Genomic DNA, 18243 nt, shown 5'->3' with positions numbered 1-18243 from the left:
GGAAGACTCAATTTTTCTGATTCTAAAATCATCTCAAATAGTTGTTGTTTGATGTTTGAGGTCAGTTTAAGTCTGTCGTGGTATGTATTGCATGACAGTTGCAAATCCACGTATGCTAATTTTTTGCACAGTTCTATGTATGTGGAGCATATGCATCCTGTACGCAGATACAGCTGCAGAGCGGCTTGAGAATATGTGATGTTTTCCTGTATAAACCGCTAGCTACCCCAGATCCGATAGCTAGCTGATGTTTTGTTAATTCCAGTTGTGTCTTTTTTAAATAAGCACCCCAGATGAAAACATCTATCACTCTTAATGTTTCCAGACATGTTTCATTTTTCCTGACATTTTGTGTGTGTGTTTGTTGCTACAGGGCTGTCTGTCCGTAGTGTGTGCTGGAGGGGAGATCACATTCTAGTGGGCACACAGGACAGTGAAATCTTTGAAGTGGTGGTCCACGACCGCAACAAGCCCTTTCTCATCATGCAGGGTCACTGTGAGGGCGAGCTCTGGGCTTTGGCCGTGCATCCCACCAAGCCTCTGGCCATGACGGGAAGCGATGACCGTTCAGTCAGGTGAGGATGTAGCTTAGTTTTGGAACTTGGGCATACTGGTGCTGGGCATATTCATACCCAAAATACTGAATCAATTGGATTTTAACTGCAAAGTTTGATAGATGATTCCACCTAATTTAAATACCTTCATTCTCTTTTTTTAATCAAAATTCTAGTTAGGAATCATTTATTTGGTTTTGACGAATTGCTTATGTAAAACTAGTGTTTTAAATAGAGCAAAGGGAACTCTAAGACTTTTTACCAAAAAAATATCAGAAAATAGCTTTAAAAAATTAAAATTCATTGCCTTGGCTTATTAGTATTGCAATTTCTAAGCGAAGCTCAATTTAATTCAATTTAAAAAAATCTAATCCCAGTTCAACCCAACATATGATTTCAAGAAAACGTTCACATTTGTGCTTCACAAAGACTAGCTCTACACTTATTTATTCACCTTTATTTCACACAAATTTTTATCTTCATTTTTTATTGAAAAAATAGGTAGATATAATTTTTGTGTACATTTTATATTTAAATAGAAGATATTTTTTCCTTCTTGTGTTATTGCATCACTGCTTTGTGTCCTAATGTTCTTTACCTTGTTGTGTCTGAAGAATATGGAGCCTTATAGATCATGCATTGATAGCACGCTGCAACATGGAGGAGCCGATTCGCTGCGCAGCTGTGAGCACTGATGGTATTCATCTGGCTTTGGGAATGAAGGATGGCTCATTTACTGTCCTAAGAGTCAGGTGGGTTGTACAGATCAAAAGGGGAAAAATAAACTTGTTCTAAGTGAATCTAAAGTAAAGTGAACGAGATGCATTCTTTGGCATCCCTCCCTCTGCTCCTCCGTCTCCCTCTAGAGACATGACTGAGGTGGTTCACATCAAGGACAGGAAGGAGGCCATTCATGAATTGAAGTACTCCCCTGATGGGGCTCACTTGGCTGTCGGGTCTAATGAAAACTCAGTGGACATCTATGGTGTGGTGCAAAGGTACAAGAAAGTGGGAGAATGCATGGGCTCCAACAGCTTTATCACACACATGGATTGGTCCACAGACAGCAAATACCTGCAAACCAATGATGGCAGCGGCCGGAGGCTCTTTTACAGGATGCCAAGTTAGTGACAGACCATTAGCTGCTCTGAATGAGAGGGGTTTGCTCTGTGAGGTAAGCTTTTTGTTTTTTTTTGTTGAGGTGGGAAGGAAGTGACCAACAGGGAGGAGCTAAAGCTGGTGCAGTGGGCTTCGTGGACCTGTGTGTTGGGCCCCGAGGTCAATGGCATATGGCCCAAGTACTCGGATATCAATGATATCAACTCAGTTGACGGCAACTTTAGCAATCAAGTATTAGTAACAGCGGATGATTATGGATTAGTAAAACTGTTCCGATATCCTTGCATAAAAAAAGGTTAGACCTTTCAAATATGTTCCTTCACCTTGAAATCGTTGCGAAAGACTGAAAAAATGAATTCTATGGTTTTTCTCTTTGTTTCAGGAGCAAAATTTAGAAAGTATTTAGGTCACTCAGCCCATATAACCAATGCAAGATGGTCACATGACTATCAGTGGGTCATAACTATTGGTGGAGCTGATCACTCAGTGTTCCAGTGGAAGTTTGTTCCAGAAAGAAAATCCAAAGAGGCTTTGCACATAGCGCCACAAGGTGAGAAGATATTGGTATTATCAGGTTGGTTCTTGCTGTAAAAAGAAAAATTTGAAGTGCAACTCTCTCCAAACCGTTTGAAGATAATGCACACACTTCACAAAATAAATAAAGCCTCCCAAACTATCTACTAACTAAAAAGGATTAAATTGGCAAGAGAAAAAGGTGTAACCTAGTATATTTGTGATGGCTTAATATAGAAGCATTTAAATGAAATGGCACGCAGTATATAAAAGGTCTTAAAGAAATATTTGCCACACATTTGGCTAAAACAGAAATACCATTAAAACATCTTCCGTTCAGCTGTATTTTTCATTGTTATTTGTTTTATCTTCTCATATTAAAAAGGTGAAACAACAAAATTCTGCAAACCTTCAGTCTGCAGCCTAAGAACAATGTAGTATTTTTGAAAAATATGCAGCTCTGAGCTTTTAAAGCAGAACTCATTCACTTAAGGCTTTAAATGTTTGGAGAGGATTATTAAATTCTCTTCCAAAGCCCCTGCAAAGATTCTAAACTAGGAAAAATATTAAATCTCATATTTATTATTATCATACCAATTATTTATATGATATTTGTTATTTTTGTTTGTTACAAGCAAAAAGGTTTACATGTGAAGTATCTTGCGTCCTCGTCAAAAGCAATTGATTTGTTTTTCTTTTTAAAGCACAAAAGGCAAAATGAAGGCTGTTGAGGGACGGAGCGTGGCCAGAAAATTGATTTTCCAAGCTCTTTGCTCCAAAATATAGTATTATTATCCTATCTGGGGAAAAGCCTTTATTTAAATTGCTCAATGCCTTTGTGTCATTTTTGTTGTCTACCTGCTTAATTATCTATCGTAATTATCTAGTGTAGTAGTAAATACAGTAAAATATATTTTTCCAAACACCAAATCCCGTGGAACTCCGTAAATGATTGGAGTGTAAAAGACATTTGATGTTAACATAAACAACTAAATAAATGATGCCTGTGTATTGCAGCTCCTCATATATATTGTTAAATACAATTTCATTTTTATAGGATAATTATTAGTTGATTTTAATTCATACAGTACGTTCTTAGCAAATCCTCTCAATATTGGACTTTTTCAATTCTCTCACAAAATATTTGCAGTTGTTTAAGGAAATTCCTTTACAAATTCCACTACAGAAAAACATTTTTAAACTCAATTTAAGTTAACATTTTTTTTCTTTTTTAAAGATAATAACTCATCTTATGCAGTGTTATGCAGTTCAGTTGTAATGGAGAATGCTCCCACTCACAGTCCGCATTATACTGTAGTTAGTAAATCTGCTAATAAGAGTTTTGTCACACAACGTAACAAAACTCCACAGCTGCTGGTCTCAGCCATATTTTTCCTTTCGTCTTCCTTTTAAATAAACTGTTATTCTGTGATGCCTTCCAAAGGAACAGCCATCACCTTAATTAGGAAGAATCCAATAAAATTGAGTGAAGCTTGGAAAGCATAAATGCACTGTCATTCCAAAGTCATATTTTTCCCAGAGACAGAGTGCAGTTGTGCTCTCTGAAAGTACCTCACACACTAACTGCTATTCCTTTTAATTTTCCTAATGGATCTTGGGAAGGGGGGTTGCCTTATGCTGCCAGATCTACTTATGGCTTTGTCTTGGCGTGGGTTTACTGTGCTACATCAGCATTTCTACACAGATTTCTTTAGCATTGTCACTGTACACATAACAATCCATTACATAGAAGATGTCATTGTTCAATTACATGATTGACCCTCACTCCCACTGAAGATCGTGCTTTTTATTATTGTATTCTGTGTTCCTCTGATTAAAGAGAATGTTACTGGCACTCTGATTTAACCTTGTTTCTACCTGCAGAGACCTTGGCAGACTCTAACAGTGAAGAATCGGACTCCGACCAATCAGACGTGCCTGAGATGGACTCGGAAATCGAGCAGGAGACGCAGCTCACATACAGACGGCAGGTGTGTGATAGAAATGAATTGGTTTTTCATTTTAAACACCATTCAACTGTTTTTTTATTCTGGTTTGATTTTGGTTTTTTCCACTTGAACCCAGGTTTATAAAGAAGATCTACCACAGCTCAAAGAGCAGTGCAAAGTGAAACATCGTGCCACGGCCATGAAAAAAAGAGAACGGGCTCCAGCAAGTGGGATTAAGTTACACTTCATCCATGGGTAGGCAGACTTTGAAAGAGGACTTTGCCCAAATCCAAACCACGTTGATTCAAAAAAATGTATTCAAACAAACTCTTTTTTTTAAACATATTTTTGCAGCTACAGGGGCTATGATTGCAGAAGCAACCTCTTCTACACCCAGACCGGGGAAATTGTCTATCATGTAGCTGCTGTTGGGGTGGTGTATAACGGACAACAAAATACTCAGCGTTTCTATATGGGCCATGACGATGACATCCTCTGTCTGGCTATCCACCCCCTGAAAGACTTTGTTGCGACAGGCCAGGTAGCTCCTGAGATTTAAGGCCTTTTGAGTCAGACCAAAACTTTTCAGCTGAGAAAAAATAGAATTCTTTAACATTTCATTTTGAATATTAAGATTAATGGGTTTACTTAACAGAAAATCAATGTTTCCCAGGTTGGCAGAGATTCCTCAGTCCATGTTTGGGACACTGAAACATTAAAGCCCATATCAGTGCTAAAAGGTTCTCACCAGCTTGGAGTGTGTGCTTTGGACTTCTCAGGTAAAACACCTTTTTTTCTTTAAACGCAGTTTACAAACCCATCTCAACTTAACATAAACCTGAACATCTAGCTTTCATGAGTACCATTTTAAACATGAGAGACATTAGTAAATTTGTAAGACAATCATTAAAAAAAATCAGTTTTTCCTGTCTTGTCATGATGGTCTGGCAGCACCAAGACAGAGCAATTCATCTTACTATGCATAGTTGGCCCCAGACGGAGACACGCCTGTGATCTGTGTGTCAGTGTCATTGCCGAGCCTGCTGCAAATCAAACTGAGAGGCTTTTATGTTGCTAATAACGGCTAAACTTCAAAGAAGAGAAAACAGCAGTCATCTTTTTCTTTTGCTTTTATGAATGTTTTTTTTTTTTTTTTTTTTTTACACCATAGCGGATGGGAGGCGCCTAGTCTCTATTGGCCTGGATGACAATCACACTATTGTGCTGTGGGACTGGAGAAAAGGCGAGACGCTCTCTGCCATGCGGTTAGTATGCTTTAGGTACATCACAATGTTGACACGGCTACAATTCGGCCTTTCAGCGCACAGCAGCTGCCGCCTCCACACCAGGAGAGCTTTAAAAAAAAGCATAGTTAATAATGTAGAGTCTCTGAGCAGCACCGATTTAAATATGGACATTTATAGATGAGCACTAAATTGAAGCCACTTTACTATGAAAGTCTGAGTGATGAATAGCTGGAAAGAAAGGAAATTATCCTTTGTATTACAATGCTGCTCCTTTGCAGCCTATCACCTCACTTGTATTGAAATTTTTATGGCTGTCGATTTGTAAAAGAAAGAAAAAACAATTGCAATCCATCTGGTTTCACTTAACAAGCCTGTTTTGTTTTAGGAATAATAGAATAAAATGAAAGTAATGAAACAATCTGAACTACAGATTTACACTGACATACCAGAAAACACAAATGGCACTAACAACATAAGAAAATACTATAAAACATAAAAATGAGTTATTATTTTCGCTTTGTCCAAATTATTTCAGGTCCCAGAAAGTATAGTGATGCAATGTAATAGATTTGAACATTCACATCACACTCTAAAAGTGTATATTCCAGCATGAAAAAAAGAAATAAAAAGAACATCACTCAGTGTGTCAGACTCTCACTGCAGCCCATGGACAAATTGGAGTAGCACTATTTTCCTTTGCAGACCCTTAGGAGCAGTGAGATGGGCAGAGCGAGAAGCCAGACAGAGACAGTTTCTAATGTGCCACTTATTAGTAGTATTTAGCTGGGCTAAGTAAGGTATGGGTATGTAATGATGCAGCTAAGGAACATGGAATCAGGATTTCAAAAGATGCAGCAAAAAAAGTTAATCTTAAGTGAGCAGAATGGTGAACAAGCCTCAAAAGTGGTATAATCTTTAAGTTTTACAATTTATCAATATAAAGTATTGATTTGAAATCTGAATTGTTCTGCAGCTTAAACCTTTACAAAATTCAGCATAAATATCAATACATGCATTCATTTTCTGTTTCAATTCATCTATTTCACATGTTTCTTCCTAGAGGGAGCAAGGATAAAATATTTGTTGTCAAAATTAATCCCTACCTCCCTGACAAGCTCATTACTGCTGGTGTGAAACATATGAAGTTTTGGCATAAAGCTGGTGAGAACTGTGCTATTCATTCATATTTTTATTCTTTTCATGAGTGCAAGTGTGTTGACTGAATAAGATTCTAACAAGCACAATTCTAACTATGCTGTGACACATCTCTGGATGAATTCGTTGTTGGCTTCCCTTTCAGGTGGTGGTCTAATTGGGCGCAAGGGGAACATGGGAAAGACTGAGACTATGATGTGTGCGGTGTATGGTTGGTCGGAGGAGATGGTGTTTTCAGGCACATGCACGGGTGACATTTGCATCTGGAGGGACATGTTTCTGATGAAGACTGTCAAAGCTCATGATGGCCCTGTTTTCAGTATGCACGCGCTAGAAAAGGTACATTTTAAAGCTTCAAGCAAGTTTTTTTTTCCTATTAACTAATTTAATGTAATTTAGATAGAACTATAATGCTCTAAAACTGTGGACTTCAGATATGAACAATAAGATCTTCAAATTTAATCTACCAAATGTTTGCCCCTTTGTATGTTAGCAGAACCCCAGTTAGCTGCATTTGGTTTTGAGATGTAGCAGACAAAATAATAAAAGTAAAGTAAATATCTAGATTACCAGTTCCTGAAAAAGTAGCGATAGTTATTGAGTTGTTCCAATCATTTTTCATAATGGTTAAATAAAGGAGACAAGGTGTAGATTCTGACTGACTAAACATAATCAATCCCAATCAAAACAGTATTAAGGGAAAGTGTTCCTGAAAGTAGTAGATCTTAAAAAATCTGTTTGAAGACTAAATGATCTGATAAAGTGCCAACGTTTTTCTTTTCAGGGTTTTGTTACTGGTGGAAAGGATGGTATTGTAGCTCTGTGGGATGACACTTTTGAGAGGTGTCTCAAGACTTACGCCATCAAGAGAGCAGTCCTCGCTCCAGGCTCTAAAGGTAAGTCTTGAACTAACTTCTTTGCATTACAGGATGTGATATTTTCAAGCCAATACACACTTTTTAACTCGCATGACATAAATGTCTTTCACTTTTATTCGTTTATTCCCCAACTCTGCAGGCCTTCTTTTGGAGGACAATCCCTCTATTCGTGCCATATCCCTTGGCCATGGCCACATTCTTGTAGGAACCAAAAATGGAGAGATCCTGGAGGTGGATAAGAGCGGACCCATTACTCTGCTGGTCCAGGTGAGTAAAAAAAAAAGACTTCATGAAAAATTCACATCAGAATAAACTTTTCTGCGATTATCTGTCACTGAATTTTCACAAGGACACAAATCCACAAATAAATAAAAAACATGTTCAAAGAAGTTCTATCAGAAAACTAAATGAGCCCATTGGTGCTGAAACGACATCTGGGGACGAAATAAATAGCAAAAGAGCAAAAAAAGTGGACAGACCCAAATACAAAAAAGAGAACCCGATTTGACCACAAATAGAATCTGCCGTCCTCCCACCACTTCAAGAGAAAAACATGTCGCTTGTGAAGAAAATTGAAGAACATTGCTGCACTAGACAAACAGTAACCTGACCCACAAAATGGAGCCCAACAGCCATAAACCAAGATAGTGAAACAAACCGGGTGTAACAAGATCAACTAACCCCCAAAAAAGTCAAAAACAACTCAAATAAAGGTATTAGGTAACTCAAATTGTTTGCAGAAACGCAAACAAAAGGGTCACAAGGGGTGTGGTCCACTGTAAGACTTTGCTTTTTCACAGTTATTGTCTCAAATAATCCCCCAAAAGTGGGTGGAAATCCACAACTTTAAATGTCACAAACAAAGTGGACACAGCTCATTTGTAACATCCAAACAAACGGCTGAACACTAAAGGTGTTTTTCGTGGAGTTCTGACTAAATGGTTTAAGCTTTAAAGAAGAACTGGTGTGTGGAGATAAGAAGTTTTCTTAAGACTGACTTCAACTGTGGATGCCCAGCCCCTTAAAGACAGTACAACAAAAACCCCTTCACAAAAATGCTGCAGTGGAACTGCATACAGATGCTCAGTGATCTTGCAGACTACAATATATGACCTGCTGAGTTAGAAGTATTTTTCAAAAACAAAGACTAGCATTCAGAAATAGATATTATTCTCCCTGGTTCTGCTTTACACCAACTTTATCAGAAACGAGAGCAAAGAACGCCTAAAGTGAAGCTCTGTGCTATTGACGTGCTGGGATATCTACTCCTAATGATGTGTCCTCATTTCTCACTGGGAGACATTTTTCTTTCCAACATGCCTGCAGACTATAGGCCTCATCTCTCTGTAACCTGATAGATTGCTTTGGGTTCTGAGTGTACACACAGCTGAGCAACTCTGCCCCACTGCCCAGCACACATGGAATGTGTCCTGCTCTAATGGGAGAAGACTGGGATCGGGCAGGGTCAGAGACAAAGAACTCCCCTGCCAGTTTATATGTGCCGCACCTGATGTATAGTCTGCGTCCGTCAACACAGATTTTTTACGACTAAAGAACATGAAAATGTCAAATTAATTCATGCAACACTTGGTTCCACTTGTAGCTCTACTTCTATTCTCTTTCTTGATAAGTGTTGTAAATTCAACATCTTCGCAAAGTGTGAATAACAACAGTAATATAGGACTTTAATCTTGTCAGGAGGACACAGAGTCCTAACAAGACAGTTTAAAAATGGAACTAAATCCTTGTGAAACAGTTTCCTCTGGCTTTGAAAAAAGAAAAGAGAGACAATGCCCCATGCTAAGCTTGCAACGTGTCTATTTCTAGACTGATTCGATGTAATCAAACTTCAGCGATCGATCATGCCCTTTGGCAAAACAAGGTTTTGTTTAGTATTGAGTGAGATTTGAAGCACAAAATGCAAAACAGCATGCAACAACATTGATCAGCCTTCAGCTCACTACGCCTGACAAACTACTCTTAAGAGTGCTAGCTTCCTACGATAAACCAAGAATCAGTCATCCATCAGCAGCAACATGGGTGACTCCATGCTTCTGACTGACTTATGAGCTCAAATGTATAAATCAAGCAGCAGTGAAAAATAGTAAAGAAAATAAAAACCTATTACTTTTACTTAAAAATTAGGTGATTCTGTATTTTCTTGCGGGCTCATTTGTGGTCACAGAGATCAAACTGTATCAGAGAACTGGACTGAGTGAGTGTGACATCCCCCATATAAAAAAGCTTACATCAATTCAGTCGCCATTTGTTCACGATACAGACGTTGCCACGTTGGAGCCAGTAATTGTCAGTAAGCAGTGATTGGTCCAAGTTGACCTGAGTCAACATTGCCATAGCAACAGCATGGGAATGGCCACAGCAAAGGACATCCCCCCAACACTTGAAAGTGGACTTGGGAGATTCTGATGTTAGACGTGAGGGCCGGTGGGCACCACATTTTTTAATTTAGGCATCAGTTTAAACTTGAATAAGTGGCACTACAGAAACAAGGTCATTAAAAAAAGAATATGATTACCGAGAACATGATAAAAAAGAATGGTTATTTTGACAAATAAAATGACTGAGTAATAGCTGTTATTTCTTTCTAAAAGTTTATAGGATTTTGGTTCGGTGCTGGCTCCAGGAAGTACCTGGAGCCAGCAGGTACTTCCTGTATGGAACACAAAAGGGAGGGGCCACTCAGTCCAGTTCTCATAAACAATCAATAATGGTAGAAACAGCACAATGGAATGCAATTTGATGTTTGTTACTTTTGCTTTTTACAGCTGAAAACATAGTTTGGGTTCCTTTGCCTTTTAGCAAGTACTAATGGCACATTTATGGTCCACATGTGTCTCCAGGGTCACATGGAGGGTGAAGTGTGGGGCCTGGCCTCTCATCCTCATCTCCCTCTCTGTGCCACTGTCAGCGATGACAAAACCCTGCGCATATGGGACCTGTCTCCCAGTCACTGCATGCTGGCTGTACGCAAACTCAGGAAAGGTGCGTCAGTGTTGGAGCAAACATTGAGTACCAAGTCATTTACCAAATGGAAGTGAATCGGTTCCAGGTAATAAACAGACATCTGGTTTTCACCAGGCGGCCGCTGCTGCTGTTTCTCCCCTGATGGTAAGGCTCTAGCGGTGGGGCTGAATGACGGCAGTTTCATCATTGTGAACGCAGACACCTTAGAAGACCTGGTGTCCTTCCACCATCGCAAGGACGCCATCTCAGACATCAGATTCTCTCCAGGTTTATTGTTCACTTTCAATCTTGTTTGTCATTTCAAAACTCCTCTGAGATGTGAATAGACCTTGAAAAGCCCTTCAGAGGACTCCAGTTTACACTATGTAGAAGCTGGGCTGAATCGTGGGCAGGTATGCTTGCTTCCCTCCTGTTGTGAATCTGAGATTCTGCTGCAGGCCCGAGGCAAATTAATGGCTTTCTATAATAAGGCCAGACAACGAAACAGCAAGAAAGGGATGAGAAACAGTGGGGGTGGATGAAGCAAGAGGAAAGAATGAAACTTATTCTTTTACAGTGTTGGAATGTTTCCATTTTATTTATTTTTGTACCTAAAGTGTATTTAGAAGAGGGAATATAACTGTAATAGGTATGCATTTATAATGGTTTTTCTTATTTTTCATTGCTTTTTTCATTAAACAACCAAATAAATGACCAAATAACTTCCCCAATAAAGTTTGTAGAGATGTTGCTCTTCCTTCCTATCTTCCTATCAATTTAATTTATTTGCTTAAGTCATCACAGAGAATTTCCTTTATAAGACATTAAATAAGAACATTTTCTTGACTCTACTTTCATTGCCGCAGGAGCTGGAAAATACCTCGCCGTCGCCTCAGCGGATAGTTTTGTGGACATTTACAACGTAATGAGCAGCAAACGAGTTGGAGTTTGCAAAGGATGTTTAAGTTATATCACTCATCTGGACTGGGACAAACGAGGTAAACATGTCTCCTTAAGAGCTAAAGTGGAAACAGATGTTAATTGCATTAAACATATAATTTTCTCCCTATCAGGGAAACTACTCCAGGTCAACACGGCAGCTAAAGAGCAATTCTTTTTTGAAGCTCCTCGAGGAAAGAGGCAGACCATCCCAGCTTCAGAGGTGAGCAGAGCCAGAACGCAGAGAAAAGCCGCAGCTGAAGAGTTGATAGCCCACATTTCACTTCCTGATCAGATGAGACTTGGGGAAGGGCAGCGAAACATTAACACGACCCACTTTTCAGCTGTATCATTCTGATTTAGGTCGTAGGAGTGGAATAATGTTTGTAGTTGCTTTAACTCATAGTGACATTTGAGCACCTTGCTATGCACGCAACTGTGGTTCACATTTTAGAAATAATACTCAAGTCAAGTTTAAACCGAGAATCTTATATTCATGTGTGCTTGTCTTTTTTGGGGGGATTTTCTTTATGTTTATTAAAATTACATCTCTCTGCGTAATCGCAACCATCAAACAAGTTTTACATTTTCCAGTTGTTCTGTTAAAAACTGTAAATTTTTAAGGTTTGCGAGCTAAAGACACCAAAAAGTATAAGATCCTTCAAGAACTTTTACTAAAGGGACTGAGTTTCCAGCAAATTTCCCTCAAGAATTACAGTATATGGTATAAATAGCCATTTTGTAAACTAAAGGTCTTTGATTTTGTATTTCACCAAATGAAAGAAGAATTCAGAAGCTACAAGTAATTCTTCATGATGGAAACTATGTTTAAGGTCTTGAAGTAGACTTATACCACAGGTTTACAACCTTTAATGCTAAAACAGCCACTTAGTCCAGTTTCTTACAGAGCAAAACCCAGCACGAGCTAAAAAGTTTCACAGTTTAGAAAAGCCAATCATTTATAAAATGTAGCTTTTAGTATTACAAATATTCTATTACAAGTTCGTTTAAAAATAAAACACATTCTGTGTCGAACAAGATCCTCCTGCTGCGAGATTAACTGGAATTCTAAATGCAAGAAAGCCAGTGTGACAACATTGGTGTTGAAGGAAAAAAAAAACCTACATGCAATTATATACATTAAGAACTTTGCTTCTGAGCAGCTACTAGACACTGTTGTGCAGTAGAAGATACAGATGTGTGCTTTACGATTATTCTAATGTACCATCATTGCATTTAGAAATGCAAAAACGTAAACACAAAACTTAACTAAAACAAACTATCCCATTATTTATTCAAATCAATAGCATTTTTCCTTTAAAGCAAAGGAGCCACGACGGAGGGATAGAGTTCCAAACCCTCAGGTTGCAGACTCAGACATCAGAATCTGCACATTCTCTTTTATGTCTATACATACAGGATATACATTGCACTTAATCCTCTATTAATGCTTTATTGTTTCATGCGCAGTGAAATTCTATGTCTCTTAAACGCAATAAAAAATTTTCAAAAATGTGAAATCTAAACGAACACTACAGTATAAAAATCCTTTAGAAAATATGATATTTTCACTTTCTCATATTGCCATGAATAGTTTTCAAATTTGAACAAAACTTTCCTGTTTGGTTTTCGTTCAGGTGGAGAAGATTGACTGGTGCACGTGGACATGTGTCCTGGGCCCGTCTGCTGAGGGCACCTGGCCTGTGATCAGTGAAGTCACTGAGGTGACCGCTGCCTGCCTTAGTAACGACAGACAGGTGCTAGCAACAGGAGATGACCTTGGATACGTCAAGCTCTTCAGATACCCTGCCAAGGCAAGATGGAAGATATGATTGAACCTTTTATCTTGCTGGAGCATGTCGTGCCTCAAAGCAGAGCTATCGGATGTATGCAAATGCTGTGTTAATTTCATGCATTGTCAGAAGGGTTAAATAAGTGCTGCTTTTTCTCCCTAGGGCAAATATGCTAAGTTTAAACGCTATGTGGCACACAGCACACATGTTACAAATGTGCGATGGACCCACAACGACAGCCTTTTGGTGACAGTTGGTGGGGGTGACACGTGCCTCATGATCTGGGCCCATGAGCTGGAGGGTCTGCGGGAATTCAAGCAGTGCGACAGCGAGGAGTCGGACATTGAGAGCGAAGACGATGGGGGCAAGAAACAACACCCTTTTTTGGCTTGGGTTTCTGCTTCTGAAAGTGTTTCTTGCTGCAGCGAAATAACCGTTTGTACCGTTCACCAGGTTACGACAGTGATGTGACGAGGGAGAACGAGATAAGCTACACCATCAAGGCTTTATCCGCCAACATGCGAGTAATGACAGGAGTCAAACCCCACCTGCAGCTGAAGGAGCCGTCTGTGGATGAGAGGTATTCACTGTTACAGCTGGGATATAGATTTCTAAGAGACACTAGTGAGCACTTCTTGTTAACACCAGTGTCAAATCAAGCAGAAGCCAGTTCTGCCTTCTTTAGGCAACATTTCTTCTCCTGCATTACAATTCTGGACTTTTCCCTGACCTTTTGAAATAATTCCACCTTTTTTGCTTCTCTTCTTTCTTTTAATGGCTGTCCATCTCTCATTATCCTGCTATGCTCTTTTATTCCATGTGAAGACAAGGGGTGGTCAGGTAAGTTTTGTAATCAATAACGTTGATATTTTCAGACAACTTATTGCATGTTATAAAATTTAGAACAGTTATCAGAGCTGACCTTAATTTAAAAAAAACAAATAAAAGTATTTTAGGTGTTAAATAACAAAAAAATATATAATTTGGGATAATGAAGCATTTTTACAACTGTTTTTTTTACAAGTATTGTATCCATATGTGTGCTTCTAGAGAATGCAGACAAAGTAGAAAATTTGTTGAAGCTTAAGTAGAATTGAATTTATTAAATAAAATCATTTTTCAGCATTGCAGTTAAACAAATAGATTTCCCTTTGTAACATTTCCTATCCATTTGCCGAAGAAACATGCTTTTCACCTAAAGAAGAATTTCGCCTCTTTTTCCCTGTCATAGTAAGTCGACACTTTGTCACAGACTTTACACAACCTTTTGTAAGCAGAACTTGTTACAGAAATGAAGGTTGTTGTCATGGTTACATAGTATCGACTTACTGTACGTCCTCATCGGATGAGATGTTGCATCTGTAGGTGCTGCGGGAAAGATATTTTTCTATTTTTTTCATTCTTTTCTTTTCTCTTTTGCTGCCACAAAGAGGATCAAGGTGAGATTATGCAAGTGTCGCTTTTCACATGCAGTTTTCTCCTCTCTGGATTTTGTGCTTGTTGTTTTGGTTTGTTGTTAAAGGAGGGCCTCATTTGTGTCATAATAAATGCTCACAAATGTAAAGCATACACTGCTTATGCAGTGAAAGAATCTGTTGTCATTGTTATTATCTTAATGAGCAGTGTGGTGGCAGCTCTCTCAGCCCAGCTGTCTCTTGCAGGCCTCCTGTCAGCAGAGCACTGCCACAGCCAGAGAAGCTCCAAACCAACAACGTTGGCAAAAAGAAGAGACCCATTGAGGTATGCTACGAAGGAACCCAGATATGCATATGATTATTTTTGAGGAGGCAGAGGATTCAGAGTGCTGCTTGCCCGTCTGATTGTTTCATCTGAAGTCTCAGTCCAGACAGCCTTTCTGTTACTCTGTAATCAAATGATCTCGTCCCCCCTCCCCGCATCTGGCTCTGTACATCTCTGTTGTCATGGTGTTAACCTTTGCAGCCCTCAGACTTCTTCTGACTCCCTTGCAGGACTTGGTTCTGGAGCTGGTGTTCGGTTACCGTGGCAGCGACTGTCGCAACAACGTGCACTATCTGAACGAGGGGGCCGACATTATCTACCACACAGCTTCAGTCGCCATCGTTCTCAACCTGACAACTTGTAAATAGACAGATCACTGTGTGGCTGCAGAGAATACATAATGAAGTGCCTTTCTTTAAAACACGTGTGTGTGTGTGTGTGTGTGTGTGTGTGTGTGTGTGTGTGGGCGGTGTGTTTGTTGGCTTTTTCTTACAGCTTGCCAAAGTTTCTATTTAGAACACAGTGACGACATTCTGTGCCTGACAATCAATCAACACCCCAAATTCCCCAACGTAGTGGCAACTGGCCAAGTAGGTATGTTTGTGAGATGCACACCTTCTAATTTGATCTAAAGAAATCATTGTTCACCAATGAATGGCATGCTTCTCTTATTTCTTCACCTTTTGTGCAGAAAAACAACTTAGAAAAGTATATTAAGACAATCCAGCTGGACTGTGATTGACAGAGATCGTACAATACACAGTTTCATTTTTGTGTTTTTTCTCCCCTTTTGCAGGTGATGCTGGTGACATGGCAGGTGAGAGTTCTCCTGAAACTGTGATCCAAGTGTTAAACAAAAAGTTTGTTTTTTTACAGTACAGTGGTCCCTTGCTATATTGCGGTTCACCTTTCGCAATCTCGCTCTTTTTCAAAGTATTTAGTGCCATTTTCCATGCTTTTTTTGTTTTATACAGCACACTGTGTTGACCTTATCAATCAATCTAATACATACCATGTCTCCTGTGCAGAATGTGTTTATTTGGCAAATTTGCATTTATGACCATCTCACTGGCCTTGTGGTAGAGTGTCTGCCCTGAGACTGGAAGGCAGAGTCACACCAAAGACCCTAAAAATGGGACTCCTTACCCCCCTGCTTTCTTAACACTCAGCATTTATGGGTTGGATTGGGGGGTTAAACCACCAAATGGTTCCCGAGTGCAACTGTGTCTGCTGCTCACTGCTCCCCCATTGGATGGGTCAAATGCGGAGAACACATTTCACACACCTAGGTGCATGACAACTAATTGTGCTTTAACTTAGCTTTATACATTTTTGAACATAATCAGATTTTTGTTTTCTTTCTAAAATACTGGATGTATTTTTCTACAAAAGTTTGAACTTTGTGAGTTTAAACAAGAGAGAAAAGTGTGAAAATGTTCATGTCTGTCTGAGAAAAGTGGATAAAGTGTGGTGAGGGGTTTTACAGCCTTAAAACATCTGTAATTCTACTTTGCGGATGCTTTTAGAATGTAGCCCCCGCATTACTGTAATCAGAAACAACTGAGTGAAACTTTATATACAATGTCCAATTCCCATTCACTCCTTTGTCCTTCAGCTACATCTCCGTCCATCCACGTATGGGATGCCATGACCAAGCAGACGCTATCGGTGTTGCGTTGTTTCCACTCCAGTGGCGTTTGCTCTGTCAGCTTTAGCGCCACAGGAAAACTCCTGCTGTCTGTTGGTCTGGACCCTGAGCACACCATTACCATCTGGAAGTGGCAGGAAGGTGACAAAAGAATACTGGATATTTATTTGTTTGCCATTTTTTTTAGCTGGAATTTCTTTGAAAAACGACACATAACCTGCCTTTTTTACCAGGTGCCAAAGTAGCCAACCGAATTGGTCACAGCCAGAGGATCTTTGTGGCTGAATTTCGGCCTGACTCGGACACACACTTTGTGTCTGTAGGGATCAAGCATGTGCGTTTCTGGACTTTAGCTGGTCGAGCTTTGCTTAGCAAGAAAGGTGTGCTGAGTTCCATCGAGGATGCCCGGATGCAGACTATGCTGTCTGTGGCCTTTGGAGCTGTGAGTAAACCTCACTTCATCGTACCTGATTTTTATTCAAAGACTTTCAAAAGAAACTCTGATTGACATGATGTGCTGTGAAATGCTTTTTGCTTGGCTTGTTCCGCTCTTTTAGGCCACTAGATTAGTGCAGATTTGTTTTCCTTTCAGAATAACTTGACATTTACAGGTACCATAAGTGGGGATGTGTGTGTATGGAAGGAACACATTTTAGTAAGAATAGTGGCCAAAGCTCACACGGGCCCTGTGTTCACTATGTACACCACACTGAGAGACGGCCTGATCGTCACAGGAGGCAAAGAAAGGCCGTAAGTGTCACATTGGAGAGGTCATCTTTGACCCGGGAATTTCAGAGATGAGAGAAAACTCCTCTGTCTTTTTACTCCAGGTCAAAGGATGGTGGCGCTCTGAAGCTCTGGGACCAGGAACTAAAACGCTGCAGAGCATTTCGTTTAGAAACGGGACAGATCATAGACTGCGTTCGTTCTGTATGCAGAGGAAAGGTATTTTGTAATTAAACTTCACAGTTTAGGGTTTCTTCAGATTCAGATTAACTTGTCGCTCTTTCTTGCTGCAGGGTAAAATCCTCGTCGGGACCCGCAATGCTGAAATAATTGAAGTGGGAGAAAAGAACGCCGCCTGCAACATTCTAGTGAACGGACACATGGACGGCCCTATATGGGGTTTGTGTACTCACCCCTCCCGGGACGTGTTTCTGTCTGCAGCAGAAGATGGCACCGTTCGCCTGTGGGACATCCCAGAAAAGGTTCTGTGTCTGATTCCAACAGAAGTTCCCCATTTCTATCATCCAGCTGATGTTTAGTTCTTGTGTTGCTTTTTGGGGAAACAGAAGATGCTGAATAAAGTGAACCTGGGCCACCCTGCACATGCCATCAGCTACAGTCCTGAAGGAGACATGGTGGCAATCGGTATGAAGAACGGAGAGTTCATCATCCTGTTGGTCGCCTCCCTTAAAATCTGGGGAAAGAAAAGAGACCGTCGTTCTGCTATTCAAGATATTAGGTTATTATACGATGCACTACATTATTCTCACTGCTCTTGTCTTTAGGATACGCCAAAAACGCATCAAAATTTTGATTCCAAAAATGTGGTATTTTATTCCATATTACTTCTCTAGGTTTAGTCCAAATTCTCGATACCTGGCTGTCGGCTCCACCGAGTGTGCCGTTGACTTCTATGACCTGACGCTTGGCCCTCAGCTGAACCGCATCAACTGCTGCAGAGACATCCCCAGCTTTGTCATGCAGATGGACTTCTCTGCTGACAGCAATCACATCCAGG

The 18243-nt window shown here is 39.9% G+C and overlaps 1 protein-coding gene across 5 annotated transcripts in view; it reads left to right on the top strand.

The window, feature by feature from the left end:
* The window catches only part of eml5 (echinoderm microtubule associated protein like 5), a 36717-nt gene that overhangs the window by 16021 nt on the left and 2453 nt on the right, over positions 1-18243 (top strand). For 2 of the 5 annotated variants that reach the window (XM_020713773.2, XM_004082576.3), the window contains 34 exons: positions 374-575; positions 1169-1306; positions 1421-1677; positions 1756-1968; positions 2056-2223; positions 4071-4177; positions 4272-4390; positions 4490-4676; positions 4809-4914; positions 5307-5400; positions 6443-6543; positions 6683-6876; positions 7322-7433; positions 7555-7682; positions 10277-10418; positions 10515-10667; positions 11246-11377; positions 11453-11541; positions 12956-13132; positions 13274-13475; positions 13565-13691; positions 13937-13951; positions 14542-14550; positions 14773-14851; positions 15082-15211; positions 15347-15445; positions 15648-15668; positions 16467-16640; positions 16733-16941; positions 17092-17249; positions 17330-17444; positions 17519-17707; positions 17792-17964; positions 18080-18242. In XM_020713773.2, the coding sequence (XP_020569432.1) occupies positions 374-575; positions 1169-1306; positions 1421-1677; positions 1756-1968; positions 2056-2223; positions 4071-4177; positions 4272-4390; positions 4490-4676; positions 4809-4914; positions 5307-5400; positions 6443-6543; positions 6683-6876; positions 7322-7433; positions 7555-7682; positions 10277-10418; positions 10515-10667; positions 11246-11377; positions 11453-11541; positions 12956-13132; positions 13274-13475; positions 13565-13691; positions 13937-13951; positions 14542-14550; positions 14773-14851; positions 15082-15211; positions 15347-15445; positions 15648-15668; positions 16467-16640; positions 16733-16941; positions 17092-17249; positions 17330-17444; positions 17519-17707; positions 17792-17964; positions 18080-18242 (4682 nt within the window). The remainder of the gene's footprint in view (positions 1-373; positions 576-1168; positions 1307-1420; positions 1678-1755; positions 1969-2055; positions 2224-4070; positions 4178-4271; positions 4391-4489; positions 4677-4808; positions 4915-5306; positions 5401-6442; positions 6544-6682; positions 6877-7321; positions 7434-7554; positions 7683-10276; positions 10419-10514; positions 10668-11245; positions 11378-11452; positions 11542-12955; positions 13133-13273; positions 13476-13564; positions 13692-13936; positions 13952-14541; positions 14551-14772; positions 14852-15081; positions 15212-15346; positions 15446-15647; positions 15669-16466; positions 16641-16732; positions 16942-17091; positions 17250-17329; positions 17445-17518; positions 17708-17791; positions 17965-18079; position 18243) is intronic. The other 3 variants (XM_020713776.2, XM_011490410.2, XM_020713774.2) reach the window with 2 other exon arrangements.

The sequence above is a fragment of the Oryzias latipes genome, chromosome 22, assembly GCF_002234675.1.
Source record: "Oryzias latipes chromosome 22, ASM223467v1".
Classification (NCBI taxonomy): Eukaryota; Metazoa; Chordata; class Actinopteri; order Beloniformes; family Adrianichthyidae; genus Oryzias; species Oryzias latipes.
This window is presented reverse-complemented; position numbering and strand designations above follow the sequence as displayed.